The sequence below is a fragment of the Thamnophis elegans genome, chromosome 2, assembly GCF_009769535.1.
Source record: "Thamnophis elegans isolate rThaEle1 chromosome 2, rThaEle1.pri, whole genome shotgun sequence".
In the NCBI taxonomy this organism is placed as follows: domain Eukaryota; kingdom Metazoa; phylum Chordata; class Lepidosauria; order Squamata; family Colubridae; genus Thamnophis; species Thamnophis elegans.
Window position 1 is genome coordinate 25,049,767 of NC_045542.1, and position 20,197 is coordinate 25,069,963.

The window sequence follows — 20,197 nt, forward strand, 5'->3', positions numbered from 1 at the left end:
AGAGACAGACAGACAGACAGACAGACAGACAGACAGACAGACACAGAGACTAGGCCAAAATCACCCATCAGGCTTTCGTGGCTAAGTTGGAACTTGAACTCACAATCCTGCTTTCTAGCTGGTGCCTTAACCACTAGATCGAACTGGCTCTCCAATGTCAACAATGTATGGGCAGGCACAAAATATATACCATTTTCACAGCTTGGGTGGGAATGGGATGATGATGATGACAAAAACATGAAACAAAAGCTTTTTTTAGGCAATGAATTGAGGATGTAATATTAAAGGATTAATTTTATTTTATACAGAATTGTAATTTATATAAACTGTAATAAAGAATCCTTATTTATGTTAGCACATACATTATCACATGAAGTGTTAATACCACTTTATAATGCCTTGGTAAGGCCACACTTGGGATACTGCATTCAGTTTTGGTCACCACGATGTAAAAAAGATGTGGAGACTCTAGAAAGAGTGCAGAGAAGAGCAACAAAGCTGATTAGGGGACTGGAGGCTAAAACATAAGAAAAACAGTTGCAGGAACTGGGTATGTCTAGTTTAATAGAAAGAAGGACTAGGGGAGATATGATAGCAGTGTTCCAATATCTCAGGGGTTGCCACAAAGGAGAGGGAGTCAAACTATTCTCCAAGGCACTTGAGGGTAGAACAAGGAGCAATGGGTGGAAACTAATCAAGGAGAGAAGCAACTTAGAACTGAGGAGAAATTTCCTGACAGTTAGAACAATTAATCAGTGGAACAGCTTGCCTCCAGAAGTTGTAAATGCCCCAACACTGGAAGTCTTTAAGAAGATGTTGGATAGCCATTTGTCTGAAACGGTATAGGGTATCCTGCCTAGGCAGGGGGTTGGACTAAAAGACCTCCAAGGTCCCTTCCAACTCTGCTATTGTATTGTATTATATTTTGGGTTGTTTCCTACCTCAAAACAGCATACGTTATTTAGTACCTATGCCCTGGTCACTTCTCAAATTGACTACTGTAATGTGCTCTGCACGAGGCTGCCCTTGAAGAGTATCCAAAAGTTCATCGGGTACAAAACACAGTACAGGTAATCCTCAACTTACAACCACAATTGAACCTCACATTTATCTTGCTAAGTGAAACATTTGTTAAGTGAATTTTGCCCCGTTTTACAATTTTTCTTGCCACTGTTGTTAAGTGAATCACTGCCTTTCTTAACATAGTAACATGGTTGTTAAGTGAACCTGGCTTCCCCATTGACTTTCCTTGTCAAAAGGTTGCAAATGGGGATCACATGACACCCCCCCCCCCCAAGACCCTGCAACCATCATAAAAATGAATCAGTTGCCAAGCATCTGGATTTTGAGCACATTATCATCTCAGGGATGCAACGGTCGTAAGTGTGACAAACAGTCATGTCACTTTTTTCAGTGTGTTGTAACTTTGAACGGTCACTAAAATAACTATTGTAAGTCGAGGACTACGTGTAATAGACAGTTTATATGTTGGAACTGCACATGAAACAACTCTGCTCCGTAAACTACATTGGTTGACATTTATTTATACATTTAGCTTTTATTATTTCTACAAATACTGTAACTCAAGGTGACGATCATATCCAACACACCTTCGTCCTCGTTCTCCTCCTCCAATAACCCTATGAGATGGGTTGGGCGGAAAGTGACTGGCCCAAAATCAGTCAGCTGTTTTTCATGTCTAGGATGGGATTTGAATTCACAGTCTCTTGCTTTCTAGTCTGGTGCCTTAAGCACAAGAACAAATTGACTCTCAATTTGCTTCCAGGTCAAGATGTGTTGACCTTTAAAGCCTTATGGGACCAAGTTATTTGAGGGACTGTCTGTCCTCGGTTACATCTACTTGTCTCGCCAAGTCCATCAGGAAGGGCACTTATGGGTCTTGTCCGCTGAAGAGTTCCATCTCTGATAGGATCCAGGAAAAGGTGGTATTCAGCAGGTTCTGACCAGTTCTGGAGAACCGGTAGCGGAAAGTTTGAGTAGTTCGAAATACCATCTCTGACTGGCCCCACTCCCATCTATTCTCTGCCTTCCAAGTCCCAGCTGATCAGGAGGGAATGGGGATTTTGCAGTATCCTTCCCCTGCCACGCCCACCAAGCCATGCCACACCCACAGAATCGATAGTAAAAAATTGAATCCGACCATGGACCCAGGAGGCAAATCTTCTCTCCTGTTGCACCCACCCTGTGGAACATCACCCCTCCCCACCCCCACCTCCAGATGAGATTGGCTCCAATCCTATTTCAGAAATCCTCTAAATTTTAGAGTCTAAAACTTGGTTCTGTCAACCAAAGGATCCCATGGAAATAGACTGCATAATCGAGTGTTTTGAAAGATCTTGAGGGCACTCTTCCCATGGTTTTGTTTATATATTTGTTTTTAATGATTTTAATGTTTTAATTGCTTTTTTACGATTGTGTACATGATTCAGAGTTACATACATGAGATGGCGGCTGCATACAATTTGATAAATAAACAACCAGGCTATCTATTTTTGAAAACTCTGGAAATAACATCAGGGGCCACCAAATATGTGATTCAAGGACTATATGTTGCCACAGGGTCATTAGGGTATCTACTCCTGGTTTAGCATGTTGTGTGAATCCAAACCATTGTTCTATTCTATAAAGTAAATCATTTCTTATTTTTGTACATGCTCATCGTTAGAGCTTGTTTTTCGGCGCCAAAGCTATGTACTTGTAAATCATAAAAAAATATTTTTCATTATCTGCAGAGTGGCTTTTTTCAGCAATTATATCCATAGCCAGTGTCCTATTTCCACTGGCACCTTTTCTTTATACATTTCCAAAGTGTATGCTGTTTGTGCCAACCAATATTACCAGAGTTTTTTCAAGCTTGGCAACTTGTGTAGGCTTCAACTCCCTGAACTCCACAGCCAATAATTCTGGGAGTTGAAGCCCACACGTCTTAAAATTGCCATGGTTAAAAAACATTGATATATATACCATTTGTGCAAGTTGCCAAGATTGTCAATGACTACTTCAGCTTCAACCTCAATAATACAAGGGCAAACTCAAGATAAACAGCTCCAAACTTGATTGCAGAAAATACGATTTCAACAAGAGTGGTCAACACCTGGAATGCTACATCCCCAAACCCTCAGAGTTTCAACCTCAAACTGTCTACCATGGACCACCATGGACCTCACTCCATTCCTAAGAGGACCCTGTCTTACTGTCCCCGTTTATTTATACTCATTTGGATTGGATTGGATTTATTACATTTATATGCCGCTCTTTTCCCCCGAAGGGGACTCAGGGCGGCTCACAATTCAGTCAGGGAAGGGGGTACAGACAGGGGATAAAAAGACGAACATAACAATACACAATTTAAAACACACAACAACCATACCATTCAAGGGGGGGGGGGGGGCTGCAGTCTTTAGCCCCAGGCCTGTCAGAACAGCCAGGTTTTAAGGGCTTTGCGGAAGGCCTGGAGGGTGGTGAGGGTTCGAATCTCCACGGGGAGCTCATTCCAGAGGGTCGGAGCAGCCACAGAGAAGGCCCTCCTCCGGGTAGTCACCAGTCGGCATTGGCCGGCGGATGGAATTCGGAGGAGGCCTAATCTGTGGGATCTGATCGGTCTATTGGAGGTATTTCCTCTGCTCATGCCCATGTTCATACTTATACCTGCTATCTTGTACATGTTTGACAAACTAATTAAAATAAATAAATAAATAAAACTACTTTCATTCACTTTCTAAGGGATGACTCTTCTCTCATAAGGCCTACACTCATTCTCCCCCCCCCCCGTTAAATCGCGGCTTAATCCACTCCATTTTCAGGATCTACAGGTACTATCGATCAGTCGCGAAGGGCTCGATCGCTGCATCGGACCAGGTAGGGTGCAAGGCCCGGGTCTCCCCTCTCGCTCCCGCTTGCTAGGAGGGGCCCCACTTGCTCTCTTCCTCTTTCTCTCTCTCCTCCCTCTGGGGCGGAGAAGCGGGCAGCAAGGGGCGGCGCCAGGAGGCACCCTTAGCCCTGAGGTATAAGCCCGGGTGATAGTTGCTGTTTTTTTCTTTTGCCCACCCCAGCCGCCTCCGTCTCCCCTCGCTATGTTACTTCGGCTCCGTGTCAGCCTCTCCTTCCTCCTCCTCCTCCTGAGCTGTGGGGCGAGAGGCCAGGAGCAGGAGAGCAAAAGCGAAACTCCGCTCCAGATTGAAACCCTGGTAAGTGCGCGTGGGCACATCTGGCCTGGAAGGAACCGACGTGCCGTTCGCTCCCGCCGCCGCCGCTGTTCCGCTACTTGCGGGGAAGAGCCGACACGCCTCGCCGCCTCCGGCTTCTTTTAAATGACAGCTGGAGACGAGAGGATGCAGGACTCTAGGCGCTCCCTCACTCGCGGGCGAATTGGGGAAGGCGAAAGGAGAATAACAACCCCCTCTCGGGACGGAGCGTCTCTGCGCGCGCGTCTCTCCAGGGCGAAAGCTGCTGTCCCCGCGAAGGCTTAACCCGCATTGCTTTCAACCGAGGAGAGAGAGGAAGGTTGAGCTACAGCTGGTCGGCGCCCCCTCCCTCATCTTCCCCGCGTCTCTCACTTCTCCCCCCCCTCCCCTCTTTTTCCCCTTTCCGCAGGTGGCATCCCCTGAAGGCTGCACGGAGCGCTCGGCGACAGGAGACACTCTGGCCATCCACTACACAGTGAGTAAAGCGAATGGGGGGTGGGGGAGGCGCATCGCCGGGAAGCAAAGCAAAGCCACACGAACACGTCAGCACAGCCTCCCCCCGCTGGGTGGAAGGAGGGGGAGTTGGGGGGGGGCTTCCCTACACGGGTGGGCGGAGTTTGCGAAGGCTCCACCTTCTACTTTCGGAAAGACAAATCGAGATGGAGGAGGAAGTCTCGGAAAATCTACTGTAGAGTTTCCTGTGGGATGCCCAGCGCCGGCTGGGAGGAGCGTTGGGCGGTCTTAAGGGAGTGTCCTTCCAATCGCGTTGCGCGGGGGGTGGGAGGGTGGGAGGCAGAGACGGAGGGAGGCTTAGTTCGTGACCCGCTTAAGCCACACGTGCCCTCTGGAAGTTTTGGAAGGCAAATATTTGCCCAAGGCATAAGGGACGTGGTGACTGAGCTTGTGGACCAGAAAGGTCGGCAATTTGGCGGTTCGAATCCCTAGCCATGTAACGGAGTGAGCTCCCGTTATTTGTCCCAACTTCTGCCAACCTAGCAGTTCGAAAGCAGGTAAAAACGCAAGTAGAAAAATAGGAACCATTTTGGTGGGAAGGTAACAGCGTTTGGCGTTTAGCCATGCCGGCCACATGACCACGGAGACATCTTAGGACAGTGCTGGCTCTTTGACTTTGAAACGGAGATGAACACTGCCCCCTAGTGTCGGGAACGACTAGCTCATATGTGCGAGGGGAACCTTTACCTTTATGCCCAACACGTAGCAGCCATAGTGTGAGAATCATATTCCATAGGTTTCTATATTGCCTTACCCCTGTAAAATAGAAGTGGGGGATGTGTGGTCCACCAACTTATGTGTGACACCTGTCACCATCTCTATTTTATTTTGATCTATTTTAGATCGTTGGATTTATTGGCTCTGGGGTGTTTCCCCTTAAGAGGAAACGGGCTCTCCTTCACCAAGTGTGTTCAGTTCATTTATTTTACTACAGGAGATCTTTGACTTACTACAGTTCGTTTAGTGACTGTTCCAAGTTATAACAGCACTGAAAAAAATGACCCATGACCAGTTTTCACATGACGATTGCAGCAGCTGCATGGTCATGTTGTGATCAAAATTCAGACACTTGGCAATTGACTCATATTTATGACCGTTGCAGTGGGGGTGGGGGTGTTGTCACATGATCCCCTTTTGCAACTTTCTGACAAGCAAAGTCAATGAGGAAGCCAGATTCACTTAACAGTTTGACTAATTTAACTACAGTGATTCACTTAACAACTGTGGCAAGAATGATTGTAAAATGGGGCAAACTCATTTACATTTTGGCCACAATTGTGGTCGTAAGTCGAGGACTACTTGTAGAGGGCTTGAATTTGAACAACCTAGCTTGGAAATGGAGATGAGCACTGCCCCCTAGAGTCTGACACAACTGGACAGGAGAAACCTTTACTTTTACCCGTTTGATTTGTATTCCTGCATAAGCCAGGATAGGACATGGCCCAAGTTACTCCTTGAACGTTTTAATTCTAGGAAAGTAGTAACATCCAATAAGCCAGTGTTTTTCAAATAGTCATTCCTTCGCACCCCAACTCACCTCACAGGGTTTTTGTGGGGAAAAACAGTGGGAAGAATATTGGTATGTTTGCCTCTTGAGTGGGAAAAAAAGGGCAGGATAAAAAAAATAGACAAGATTTTCAGCTCCCAGAATTCCCCAATAGAATGTACCTGGGATTTGAAATCCACACATCTTAAAGCTGCCAAATTTGAAAAGCACTGTGCAGTAGCTTTCTCAGCCCTCCTTCATGCAGTGTGGATAAACCTGTGTCTCCAAATGTTTTAGCCAAGGTTGGTGGAAGTAGCTGTCGGGATGGGATGGGATGAGGTGTCTGTACTACTAATGCAATAGAGCTATGCCAGTTAAAGGCACAGAGGCAGGTGTAAAATAGGCAAATGGATGAAAAGGATATGAAAGCAAATGCATGAAATAGGAAAGCCTCTGCTCTGGGAAGGCAGGAAACCCATCTTGTCAAGAGTCCAGTAGCACAGGCCTTGCTCACATCTTTTGTTTTATGCAATTATGTAAAGAGGCCTGGTAACCTCTAGTTTAAATTGCTGTAATTCTTTATGAGTGGAGATATTTGAAGCTAATGTGGAAACTCTTGGTTAGTACAAACTGTAATCACTAGAAGACTTTAGCCACAACTAGTCAGAGTATATTGCATACCCTTGGACTTGGTTTTATTTTGAAGCAATTTATTTTATTTTTTATCACTTGTTACCCAGAGATCTACAGAGTAAGAGTTGAAATCATCTTCAGATACTTTATCCTAACAGGAAAATGTCCAGTTCACTCCTCTGGGGCCTCCTATCTTTGTGCCCCGAGCCAAACTGAGATAGTGATCCAAGTATCAGTAAGTTTAAAAAAAGTAATTTTTGCTCAGAACAGCATCATAACCAGCTCTTAGTATGTCTAATCATCTTCTGAAAGAAAGGGAGCATGATTTACTTCCATGAGAATTAGTCATTCATAAATTGATTATATACTGTAACTTTGAATATGAATCAAAATAACTATTCTGAATTACCCTGCTATTACGGTAGTTGCAGGAACTGCTGTTATGAAAAAGACATCCCTGTGACTGAAGAGGAAAAACGGCTTCTCCTAAAATGGTTCCTCATGTTTGCATGCAGTACTTTTGTTTTGAAGTATAATAGAAAATTAAATTGACCTACGTGAAGTTGCTGTCCATACTTTTTCATCATGGGACATAATGATATTTCATTTCTTGCAAAGTTACAGGTTTCAGCATTTTCTTTTGATTTAAAACAAAACAATTTTTGCATAGGGCAATTGCTAATTGTCATTTGATGTTATAAATATGCACACATACCCTCAATTTAAGGAATATTTTTAACAGGGTATTCTTGAAGATGGCCGCGTTATTGATACCTCACTCTCCCGTGATCCACTGCAAGTGGAATTGGGCAAAAGACAAGTCATCCCAGGTAGACCTCTGTTCTTTATCATAAAATGCTTAGTTTAACTGAGAAACACACCAAGGAAAGCAGTAGGGAGAAAAAAAATCTGTGTCCACAAACTTTGGTCAAAGAAACATACTTGTTTCTTCACTAAATAAGTATTTCCTCACTGTGCCACTGTTCCTGTTTTACAGTTGCCACAAAAGTAGAGTTTGAGACTCTTCTCACTTGTATGTGGCTATGGCACAAACATGTTCAACCAACTTTTTTCCTGCTGTGTCCTCATGAAATTTGACTTCATCATTTGACCCCAAATTATATCTGAGAACTTTCAGTCATCTTTAGCTTGTACCATTGCTGAAGTGGTGGTTTCCTCCCTTATCTTCCCAACACAGCGTTTGCTCTGGACACAATCTGACATGCTTTACTGATTGTTGAAGTGGTGCACTCATTGATTTTTGGACATGGGATTAGCCCAAATTATCTTGTTAATGCAGATATGTTCCTTCCCTTCAGCACGCTCATGATGGCAATATGGAGCTGCATGGCGAAGTGGAGAGAGGGAGAAGACTCTGTTGTTTCCAACCCTTTTAAATATTGTTCAGGCTTTTAGACACGGGGTTAACACTCTTTTGGAATATCAAAAGGAATGGAGCCTGACTGTAGCTTAAGTCTTCCATTGAATGCAAAATACTTGTACTAAAACAGAGCAAGATTTGACAAATGGCTAAATTTCCTGGTCTAGCCAGCAGGCAAAACTCATCTCCTCCCCAACTCCATCCAAATGTTATGCTGATAATGGATGCTTTCCTGATGACTGCTGATGTTTGGTAGGAAAGACCTGGAAATAAAGCCAAGGGTATCCACCAGTTCTTTTTCCTTAAATTGTTCTGTATGGCTTGAGTTAGGACAGCAGCATTTGCTGACATCTTGCCTGTGGCAGGATAGAGGCTGACAAGGAGTTAACACATATTTCACTGGTACCTTTTTTATGATACCTCAAGAATTGATGGAAACCACTTGGCCGTGAAGAAGACCTAAACTCAACATGCTTCCAACTGTAGAAGGATAGATTTTAGTTGAAGATTAAAACAAATCTTTAGTGATAAAAGCATTAGATCCTGCAACCTAGCATAGTGCTTTCTGTTAGAAGACTTCCAGCACTAACTACAGTAGTCATCTGTGGGATTGTGTAAGATTGTGATTGGCATGCTCTATTATATATGCCATTCTTTTTGTCCTAGGCTCCCAACTTTCTTTCCTGCCTGTTTATTATTTTTTTGGTTTGATAGATTAATATCAACCTGTGTTCTGGCAACCAAACAGAGATTTATCATGAACAGCTCCTTTTATAAAAGATCTGAATGTCCTAGGGTGTGTGGGGGACAGAAAGGCTTCTAATTAAGTTCTTTTTTCCTCCCAATTCAGGTTTAGAACAGGGTCTGCTGAATATGTGTGTTGGGTAAGTAACTCACAGTAAGTTACTGGAAACCTTCATAGATAATTGCTATACTCCGGTCAAGCCTGTGGCCTTCTTTGTTTTGAATTCTGTTCATTCTCTGTGAAAAGGCAAGGTAGGCTGCAGTTTCCAAGCGACACAAAAAGTACTGTCTGCATTCAGATATATTTTTCTTATTTGCTTATTCAGACCACCATGAAAAAAACCCTGGCCCTTTAAATATAGTGCTGCAGTTGCCAGCATGCCTTACTAGAGATTGTATTGTTAGAAGTTATGGGAAATGGAATTGAACATCTGAAAAAGAATATAGCTCCCATCCTTGTGATTATATAGAGATGGGCATCAAAGAGGAGCTGCTGCAAAAAACGTAGTGATCAATAGAGAAGGGAAAGAGGCTGGAAAGTGTTTGCAAGAACAATCATAATAAAACCAAGATTGTACGAAGAGTAATAGGCACCTTCTGTGTAATCCCAAACCATCTGGAGCACCACTTGAATACCATCAGCATTGATAAAATCACCATCAGTCAATTGCAGGAAGCAATTATATTTGGAGCAGCTTACATCTTGCAACAGTGCCTTTAACAAACAACACCTGGCTATCCCAGGTTTTTGGGAAAGACTCAATGGGTGGATGAAAATCCCAAATCCAGTCTAAACATCTGACAGCTGTATGATCAACCAGAATGTTTTAACAACATGCTGCTCAACAACTCTGGTTTGCTCACATTTATTAATCAAATTATAAGAAAATCGATTAAAAAAAATAAAGTAAAAGATGGCAAGTACAATGAAGTAAAGGGTTTCACTTGCCAAAGATAAAGATTTGAAAGACGACAGGGGCTGCCTTCAAGTCAATCTTGACTCAGTGACAAAAAATCCTGCAGGTTTCTTGCTAAGATTTCAAAAGGGGTTTGCCATTGCCCCCTTTCTAGAGCTGAGAGAAAGAGGCTGGCCTAAATTGGCTTTGTGCCTAAAGTTGGATTACAACTAAAAATCTCCTCACAATTTCTAGCCTGATGCTTGAAGATTAAGATTAACAAACTGGAATATGTGCAGAGGAAAATGAAACAATGTTAAGAGGCTTGGAGGACAAAATGTAATTGAAAAAAAATCTCATTTAGTTTTCTTTTACACCTTAATGCAAGCCCTCACCAATTCATTCTGTTCTTATCTTAATATTCAAAAGTGCTCTAGGCCTTAATTTCAAAAATTCAAATTAAAAAATTGTGTTCCAGTTATGTAAATGTCACTCCACACAGGAAAATAGGCAATCTGGTCAGAAAAACTCGTCCAGCATGTCTGCCCAGTTTTTACTAGGACTTCCCCTCTCCTCAAGGACATAGCTTGTTTTGCTAAAGGCTGCAATGCTTATTCTAGCTTAGAGGTGATCAAGAACCTTGTGCACCTGTATCTTATCAGTACCCACCTGGCCTTTACTCATTTTTTTTCCCGGCAGGGAGAAACGAAGAGTCATTATCCCTCCTCACCTGGCATATGGCAAGCGAGGTTCCCCACCAGCTATACCAGGTAGGATTCGGTTACCAGCAATTATTTAATGGCCAGTCAACCTACTGGAGCAGGAGGTAGCCAGATATTTAGGATGCCCGGTCCTGTTGTTTTGTAATGTTGATTGGACATGCTATCTCTAACTGGGCCAGGAAAAAGAGACTGGAAAGGAAATGGGGGGGGGGGGGCATTTAGGAAGTAATATTGTAAAGCCACATCTGTACTGCAGGAAAGGACTTAAGAAAAAAGGAGTATGCATGCAAACATATAAACTCAAAAATAATACTTCTAGGTATACTTCTAGATTTAGTTTGCCTTGTGGAACATGGTATTATGTAGGATCTTCTAGGTATGTTTCACAGATTTTGTCTCTTTCCAGCTAATGCTGTTCTGCAATTTGAAGTTGAATTAGTCCAGCTCTCCAGAGCCAATCACTGGCAGAAGCTGTCCAACGACATACTCCCCTTGCTGAGCATTGTGCTTGTCCCAGGCCTGCTGGGACTGATTGGTTACTATCTCTACCACAGAGCCCAGATGCCCCGAATATCTAAGAAGAAACTCAAGGAAGAGAAGAAAAACAAAGCCAAAAGGAAATAAAGTTGTTCTTTATCTTTTTCAACATTGTTTCCCAGTGGAATCGGGTGGGTTCCTGTACTGGTTGGTACCGGTTTGCTTTGCTTGCGCATGCGCAGTTGACTGTAATTTGTTCTGCGCATGCGCAGAAACATGCCAGCAATGGCAGAAGACACCGGGGAACTGGTTTGGGGGCGTGGCCAGCCTGGGTCACTGCCAGTTCTGTGACCCAGGCCAAATCACCACTACCAGTTCTGCCGAACCTGGAGCAACCCACCTTTGAGTGGAATGTGTGTGTAGAGGAGGAGTGCCCACACTGTTTCCCACACGTACATAGTATCTAAACAACTTAGACATAACTCTTGCACAAAAGGCCAAGGATGGAGAATTAGTTCCCATCATTGCATGAACTTCATTGTATTGCCCTTTAGATGTGAGATCACAACTACTTCCTTCTAGCCAATGAGCTTCTAAGAAGACTCTGGATTCATGAAGGCTGATCTAATAGTTTGCACAAGATTTAATCATGTAAGTGGCACAGAAGAGTGGTTTTGAATGTTTTTACATACTTGACTTAAATATCTTAGTTTAAGAAGTGGTCACTGTATGGAGTTTATATAGGGTATCTATTAATCATATGCCTTTATAGTATAGATTTTACTTAAACATTCATACTAAAGATAGCTAAAATAGAATGCTGTACAAATCCTCAGGTACATTTAATAAGTGCCTGAGAATGATAGGAATTTGTCCAATGGACTTAAATGTATCAAGTAGCCTAACCCCAATGATAGTCCAAACTTACACTGGTCTAATGGCCATTCCATCTCCCAAGAAATAAAACGTATAAGGGTAATAAAGGTAGTGAGAGTTTAATACTACTGCCTTGTAACTGAGACAACTATATCAATTATATTGATATAAATCAAGCATAAGTTTGTAAGATAGACAAAAGACTTTGGAATAAATATCATCTTAGTGGCTCACAAGCTGTGTGTTCTGGTTGCAAAGGTGTCAAAATAATGTCCTTGTTGGGTTTTCTTTAGTAGCTTAAGAGTTTCCATCCATGGAGTATTTCAAGTTCTTGAAAGGGGAATTTTAAACATAGTGTATAACAGATTTGAGAGGATAAAGAGGGTATGGTAAAGAAAAAAAAGCTTTATTAAATGTCCAGTCTGCAAAGGAGACAGATGTGTTTCAAAGTTTACACATGGGCATGGGGTATATCTTCAGCTTCCATTGTACAGGTCTCTGGATTGGCTTGACCATGGAAGAAAAAGCCGCAAGACACATCAGTTACCGTTTAATGGCAGTTTGGGGAAAATTTTCTAAAAAGGTCCCAGCATAGACTGCAACTAGAATGGACTGGCTACTCTTTGTGCCCAACATCTGTGTTAACACAATAGAAAAGCATCACTTTGATTCACCAAATGCCAATTCAGAGGATATGTGAAACTTCGTGGGCTGCCTCTATAATATTATAGATGGGCCGCTTGGCTTGGGACCCTCTGACAGGTGCTGCTTGAGACCCATCTGAGGCAGTTGTAGGTTGATTAATTATCATCAGAGGATTGACCTGGCTCAGGACTTCATCATTCACTGAGATGCCATCCAAGTATTGCTTGAGGAGATGCCTCAACTTAAAATTGTCTTGCATCAGTACAGCTTTAGTCCGCTCTAGTGAGAGCTGCTCCAACCTCACCTTGTTGTATCTTTGCCAAAAGCGCTCCAGACCCACGTAGTCCAGCATCATCTATAAAATGTTGAAAAGCCTGGATTGGTTGCAAGGAACTACATCGCAACTTTTGAGTGTTCAAGACCCTGCCTACATAAAACCCCCAGCTTCATGTCTGCTGTGTGTGAAACATGCAATTCCCAAGCCAATTCTAAATTGGGAGATCCTTGTGGAAATATACAACCACTAGAAAGATGATAAAGACCAGTTCCTTTAGGTGGGTAACAGCCCAATACCAAAATGAAAAGTCCCACTTCAGATAAATTTGCTCTTGCAGAGGGGAAAGCAAAATGCTAGAATGTTAAAAGACCAGAGGCAAATTCTGAGCAAATATTAGAGAGTCAAACTGCACCAAACGCCAATCAAATCATATGAATCAGATTTTCCCTATGAAAAACAGATTCATAGGTAATTGAGGATCAGGAAAGAGGGCGAGGCTTAATTGTTTTTTTTCCCTTTTGCTAAGGTTTCAAGGAAAATCCCTCCGAGCAGCTGGTGCCAAACTCAGAAAGATAAACCCTCCTAACTTCAACGAGTCCTTGCCTCAATCTTATCATCCCTCCTGGGAGAGGCACAGTAAATGCCAACCGATAAGCCCTGAAGATACAGAATAATTTTAATATACAGATTATTCCAAACAATAAACCAAGGAAATATTTCTTCCATTTGGTAACTAAGAAGAAATGTATCCCACCCATTTCTGAATTCAGATAATTCACCTGAGCAAGTGGTTCGACTGGTTTTTCCAAAGCCAACTTATCAACTGCTTTCTGTTCTTCCCAGTTTAGGGAGTTCTGGTAAAATGGTAGCACCTTCTCCTCCTCCGACTCCAGCCTACGGCACATTTCAGCCAAGCGCAGAATTATCTCTGCCTGCAAAAACAGGAAAAAAGTGACTGGATGCGTTTTTTTGCTAGGTTTTTTGGCACAATATGTTTACAAAGTGCTGGAGCTTAAGAGAATCAGTGCAAGTAGTCCTTGACCCATTTTAAGATATTTTCGGGTGGATGTTCAGCAAATGTGACAGTTGCAAAGTAAATGCCATAGTTGTTAAGCAAACCAATGTGTGAGATTTTGCCAAAAACTGGAAATGCTGGTTTTCAGCGAAACTGTCATGTGACCAAGGGCCACTGCAAACAGCCATAAATGCAGTCATGTTGCCAAGCGCACAAAGTTTGGTCATGGTGGTGATCACAAAGGGTGCCCAACTGTCAAGAATTTCGACTCAGATTCTAAGTTCCCTTTTTTGGATCAGTTGTAACTCTGAATCATCACTAAGCAACCGGTTGTAAATCAAGGACTATCTGTAATATAGTAATAAATTAGGAATTATAATTCCTAGGTTTCTCTTGGCATCATATCATCTGTCTATCTATCTATGTTCTCTTTCTCTCTCCTAGAATGTTCAAGGACACTGACAATAATTATCAAAATATAAAAACAAAGTTCAAACAACAACTAATATTAATAGAGACTCAAGTTTGTGCAGTGCTTAAGGCACCAGGCTAGAAACTGGAAGACCATGAGTTCTAGTTCCATCTTTGATACAAAGGTGGTTTGGTGACCTTGTGCCAGTCACTATCTCTCAGCCCTAGGAAGAAGACAATGGCAACCACTTCTGAAAATCTTGCCAGGAAAACTGCAGGGATTAGTCCAGGCAGTCACCAGGAGTCAATGGTGAAGCTAAATGCATGACATTGCTAATTAAATGACTACTTCCAGACAAAGGCCTTGAATTCTTTTTTTAAAGATTCAGAAAACAGGTAGATTCCCTAGTGTAGGACCAATGCAAAAGAAGGCCCTTTCTCACAGACCCAACAAATGGGCCTCTTAAAGTGGAGCATCTTTAAAGAGTCTTTTCGGCCAGCCAAAATTTCTGGGCTGGCTGATAACAAGATAAAAGTCCCCCAGATAGACTAAGCCATAAGCCAGTTTACATTTTAAAAGTTAAGTCAGTGTTTCCAATAATAATCGAAAGATGTTCATGACTAGGCTTTCAAAGCTGCTATATTTATGGTGGTTCAATTCCTCTTCATTCAAGCTGGGTAGGCTTTGGAAAGTTGTTGTTGATGAGGTGTTATGTTTCTGGCTACCCTTCCATATCTGAAAGTAACTACCAAGATGATGAAGACAAAATTAGACATTTGCACAACTTTCACACATTGATACATATTTTCCCTTACATGGAATTTTAAGGCTGCAAATTGCTTATTTAAAGAGAACATATGTCAGTGTGACACACAGCTCTTTGGAAATGCATCCATCACAGAAGAACTTATAAGTGACAGCAGCTCCTTGGCAAGTAGAGAATATGTGACAGATTTTTGTGCTACATAATATCTGAAAGGTTTTCAGACATTCAAGACAAACAGGAGATGCACCAAAGTTGATTACCTACCTATCTCCCACTGAGATCCCATAAACTCTTATCAGGAATGACGAATGAAAATAGACACATGCCCAAAATGTAACCAAGATCTTCATTGCTATTGCTTATCTATCAGCAGCAGAGGTTTTTTCTTTTTGCAAAAATCTCCAGCCATCATTCTTTCTCTCCGGTTTGAAAATCCCAACTAGTTCATTCCCTTTTCCCCTTTTGTACTTCAACTTGGCTGAGTGCCGTGTCTTTCATCCTGCATGATAAATTTTGCTGGGATTTTTGATGTTGGGAGAGGAATGATGGTTATTCTAATGGTTTCAGGTGTTAATAGTTTTTGTGGGAAATATTCCTGGGAGTCAGTGTGAAGTATTAGCAATATATAAATATTATAAGAACATTCAATAAAAGCCAAACACCATTGTTCTCCTAGTGCACAGGGCAGCCTCTGATCATTCTTGCATCCACATATAGTCCATTTTGTTTCTCTCTTGAACAAAAATAGCTTGACGATCTCTTCTTTCCTGCAATGGTCTTGTAATATTGTTTTTGTCTCATTTTCATCCCATGAATAAGATAGCCTTAAATTTTCACAAGCTGCACTGACTAAGGGTATTTCTTCCCTTAGTCCAACGTTCCCCAAGGACAATCTCAAGGGATGTAAAATCTGACATGTTTTTGTCATTCTTACTTGGAAGAAAGGCAGATGATCAGTGATAGCAGGGAATAAGGCTAGAATAAATATTGGCAATGAGAACAGCAAATGTCACGCCAATGCGGCTTTCTGCTGACCCAAGAATGGATGGAGAATGGGGAAAGGTCCAATATACTACTACTACTGGTGTGTGTGTGTGTGTGTGTGTGTGTGTGTGCAGTGCTTATGAGTCATACACCTGGCATTTAGGAAGAGAAACCAGGGAAGAAAATTCTGACTGATTTCTTCTTACTTTGAAAACATCAGACACATGGAATCTGAAAAATGACTTTCACAAAATCAGGATCAACTCAGACCAATCAGATACAGGTAGTCCTTGACTTATTGGGCAATTGAGCCCAAAATTTCTGTTGCTAAGTGAAATGTGAACTTTGCCCCATTTTACAATCCTTCTTGTGGCTAAATGAATCAGTGCAGTTGATAAGTTAGTAACATGGTTGTGAAGTGAATCTGGCTTCTCCATTGACTTTGCCTGTCAGAAGGTCGCAAAACCTGATCGTGTGACCCTGGGAGACTGCAAGTCAGTTGCCATGCATCCGGATTCCGATCACATGACTATGGGGATGCTGCCATCCCCATGTCATAAGTTCCTTTTTTCAATGCCATTGTAAATTTGAACGGTCACTAAATGAGCAGTTGTAAGTCAGGGACTGACTGTATTATGTGGATATGTTAAGCAGTTTTTAATATAATTAAGCATAATTTTATTTCCACCTCTTCTTTAGGAGCCTCTGTGTCATGGCCCCATTGGAGACCAGTACAGAGGAGGAGTTGGAGTTGGAACTGCGACCTTTGGACAGGGGTGGCATGTCTCCCTTGGCATGTTTGGAGAGGCCAGGGGCTGACGACAATGTTGGCATTGGGGGAGGTGGTCAACCAGACAGAGAGCTGCCTGCCCTCACAGACACAGGGGAGGATCGGCTGATGACAGGCAGTGATGCTGATAGGCAGCACATCTCCTCTGATGAGGAACAGCTCCCTCCCCCACTCGATCCAAGAGCAAGAAGAGTGTATGCAAGTTCAGAGAAGGGCTGTGAGGCTACTTAGGAGGAAGTCGCCCCACCCTTCCTCACAAAGAACAGCCAGAGTAGAGTCACTTAAGGAGAAGAAGCCGTGGAGAGTTAGTTTTCGGCAGGAACAATTGTTTGCTTTGGCTTACACTCCCCCACCCCACCCCCAGGCTTCGACTCAGGCCTGTAGCTGTTTGTCTTGCCTTGCTTTGAGGGTTGTTCTTTTGTCTTGGACGCTTGCCCTTGCTTTGTGGGCTGCCTTGGGCCTTTGCTTCGCCTTGAGGACTGCCACTGTCTTGTACCCGGACTCTACCTTGTTCACTGGACTAGGAACCCTGGTCTTTGCCCTGTGATCATGCGCCTACTGTGAGGACTTTATTTGTATTTATAGGGGCTGTTGTTTGCGGGACTAAGGGTGGCTGTCTTCAAGATAGCATGGAGCCTTACCGGTCGTTGGAGGGCTGTTTGCTGGACCAATTGTTGAGATAAATGAAGGATTCCCTGGACAGGCCTGCTTTGCCGTAACCACCAGGGTCATAACACTGCAAGGAAATAAGTCTCAAACAAGAGTGGAGTAGTCTCCAAAGAGCTTACCTTTCCCACCACGTGTTCCAAGGCCTTGAGAGTTGCATTGCTTTCCTTCGTCAGCTTAGCCAGATTGTTACGGGCTTTAGCTCTTGCCCGGTTCATCTGGCTCTTGAGCTTCTGCAGCTGTTTCAAAACCACTTCCTTCTCATCACGGACACGCCGGTTTTGTTCCTCGCTCTCCCTTGCGTGGATTGCAATCTTGTTCTTCAGACTGATAATGAGATCCTGGTGACCACAGAGGAGATATTTTCAAACTACAGGACATTCTTTGTAATGACAGAGAACAGGGAGGAAAAAAGCAAAGAAAGGGAACTGAAAAAGAGAACAAAGGATATTCTTACAAATTTGGCTACACTCTTTGGCTCCAATCCTGACCATTATTGCTTTGCCTACCACAGGAATGGGATCCCCACCCCACCCCAACCCCGCTGTAATCCCCCGTCACATCCAAAATTCAGTCCTTGATTTAAAAGGAATGTTTCTATGGTGCTATAAGTTGAAAAGTAGAGCAGCAGCTTGAAATGCAGCTAAATGGCAGTTTTAGACATCTACTGTTATTGTACATCAAAGAAATCCCAGGCTAAGGCATTGTGGCTAATTTTATAACATGGATGCTGAGGGTAAGAGATGTACTATGTGAGGAAAAAGAAAGGAAAAGTGGTTTCCAGACCTCTCCCCCAATGGGATCTTGGGGATATGTGGAAGCTGAACAGCAGTTTATCAATAAGAACTCTGAACAAAAATCCTTGAAAAGTAGTTGCCCAATCAATACTGTAATTTAGGAAGTACTTTTGAATTCATGCAACGTGATAATGAGGTCCAGACAGTCATCTCATTGGAAATGCCTAGAACAGGGGTGTCAAACTATATTTCACTGAGGGCTGCACCAGGGTTGTGTTTAATCTTGGGGGAGCATGGGGAGAGGGGCATGGCCAGAGTGGGAATGACGACCTTGATGTCACTCATGTCGGGGGCACCTGTGGTGGTCCGAGTACTCTGTCAGCAAAATCAGGCTCCCGAGATCTGTTTTTGGCTGTAATGGCCTCCTGCAGCCCTCTGTCAGCAAAAAAGGAGCTCAGGAGGACCGTGTGCGATCCTTGCAAGCTCCATTTTTGGCCGCGACAGCCTCCTGCAGCCTTCTGCCAGGGAAAAAGGAGCTCAGGGGGAGGAAGGGCACCCCCCCGAGTTCCATTTACACAGGCAGAGGCACCACAGGCTACTCCTTCACTGTTTCCAGGGCAGCCCTGCAGGCCAGATGTAAGCACCCTAGAGTGTGACACCCCTAGCCTAGAAGATGCCACAGAATCCTCTACAATGTATCAGGACAGAAGTACAAAGATAGGGACAGTTAAACCCAGAGAGGGCCCCCTGAAGTTAGAAATGTGAAAATACAAGTAGTCCTCGACTTACAACAGTTCATTTAGTGACCATTCAGTTACGATACTGAAAAAAGTGACTTACAACCATTTTTCACACTTACAACCGTTGCAGTATCCTCATGGACATGTGATCAAAATTCAGATGCTTGGCAACTGGTTCCTACTTATGACCGCTGCTGGGTCCCAAGATCCTGTGATCACCTTTTGCAATCTTCCATCAAGGAAAGTCAATGGGGAAGACAGATTCATTTAACAACCAGATTACTAACTTATCAACCTGCAGTGATTCACTTAACAACTATGGCAGGAAAGGTCAAAAAATGGGGTGCAACCCGCTTAACAAATGTCTCACTTAATGACAGAATTTTTGGGCTCCATTGTGGTCATAAGTTGAGGGTTACCTGTATAGCTGAAGCAATTTGAGTCACTCATTCGGGAAGAATCCTTACCTGAATCTTCTGCAATTTCTTCATCTGCATTTCTATCTCCCTGGTGCTCCTTTCATCCCTCAGCTTGAGACCTTCAAAAGCAAATTTACGATCCTCTGTTGCTTCTGTGTAGTTACGTAAAGCCTGTTGAAAGCGCTTCCACAGCTCTTCTACTTTCCCTTCCAACTGCATGCGAAGGTAATGTTTGTCCTCCAAATTCTGTAGGGAATGAAAGTGGGTCAACACTCCCCCAGTGCACTCCCTGCTAGCTTTAGATTTCTCCAACTACCTGTACTTTTTATCTGTTTGATCAGGTGACATTTCTCAAGGGAAAAAAATGGCTTCCTTGCAGACACAAGAAAATATACTTGATTTGTTTGATTGCTTCGGGTCCTGTTAGTATAACCCTTATTCCTTGTGGATGCAGTTCAAAGTGTTGGAAATAAGGACAGCATCCATAACGAGTTAATCAGTTTGGATTCCCAAACTGCTAGCATATTTCATAGTCCCTCAACTTTAGCTCATGGCTCATGTTATACCCCACAGTATCTAGAAGAGGAGAGAAAATAAAGGAAAGCAGAAATGGCTCCATATTTTATAATGCCTTGGTTCCCAAGACACACTAAGCCCTTTGGTTTTGGTTTGGCAAAGCTGTGCAAATTTGATCAACATAGTTTGTAGCATATGATTTTGTGTTGCAGGAACCCTCCTAATAGTAGTCGTTTTCAATATATCACAGCTGCACAATGATATGAACCCAGTGAACAGACCCACAATCTTTAAACA

General features: G+C 42.9%; 2 protein-coding genes across 4 annotated transcripts in view; one reads left to right on the forward strand and one right to left on the reverse strand.

Annotated features, from left to right (window-relative positions):
* The first annotated feature begins 4,010 nt into the window (after positions 1 to 4,010).
* FKBP11 (FKBP prolyl isomerase 11) lies at positions 4,011 to 11,226 on the forward strand. The gene is made up of 6 exons (XM_032210422.1): positions 4,011 to 4,208; positions 4,615 to 4,680; positions 7,580 to 7,667; positions 9,069 to 9,102; positions 10,558 to 10,628; positions 10,987 to 11,226. Exons 1-6 carry the CDS (start codon positions 4,095 to 4,097, stop codon positions 11,202 to 11,204), a joined length of 591 nt encoding a protein of 196 aa, XP_032066313.1. The 5' UTR covers positions 4,011 to 4,094; the 3' UTR covers positions 11,205 to 11,226.
* A 574-nt stretch (positions 11,227 to 11,800) lies between these two features.
* The window catches only part of CCDC65 (coiled-coil domain containing 65), a 42,671-nt gene continuing 34,274 nt past the window's right edge, over positions 11,801 to 20,197 (reverse strand). For all 3 annotated transcript variants that reach the window (XM_032211513.1, XM_032211512.1, XM_032211511.1), the window contains exons 6-9: positions 19,433 to 19,630; positions 17,611 to 17,829; positions 13,635 to 13,787; positions 11,801 to 12,933 (exon numbers count right to left, since the gene is read on the reverse strand). In XM_032211513.1, coding sequence (XP_032067404.1) covers positions 12,619 to 12,933; positions 13,635 to 13,787; positions 17,611 to 17,829; positions 19,433 to 19,630 — 885 coding nt within the window. In that variant the 3' untranslated portion in view covers positions 11,801 to 12,618. The remainder of the gene's footprint in view (positions 12,934 to 13,634; positions 13,788 to 17,610; positions 17,830 to 19,432; positions 19,631 to 20,197) is intronic.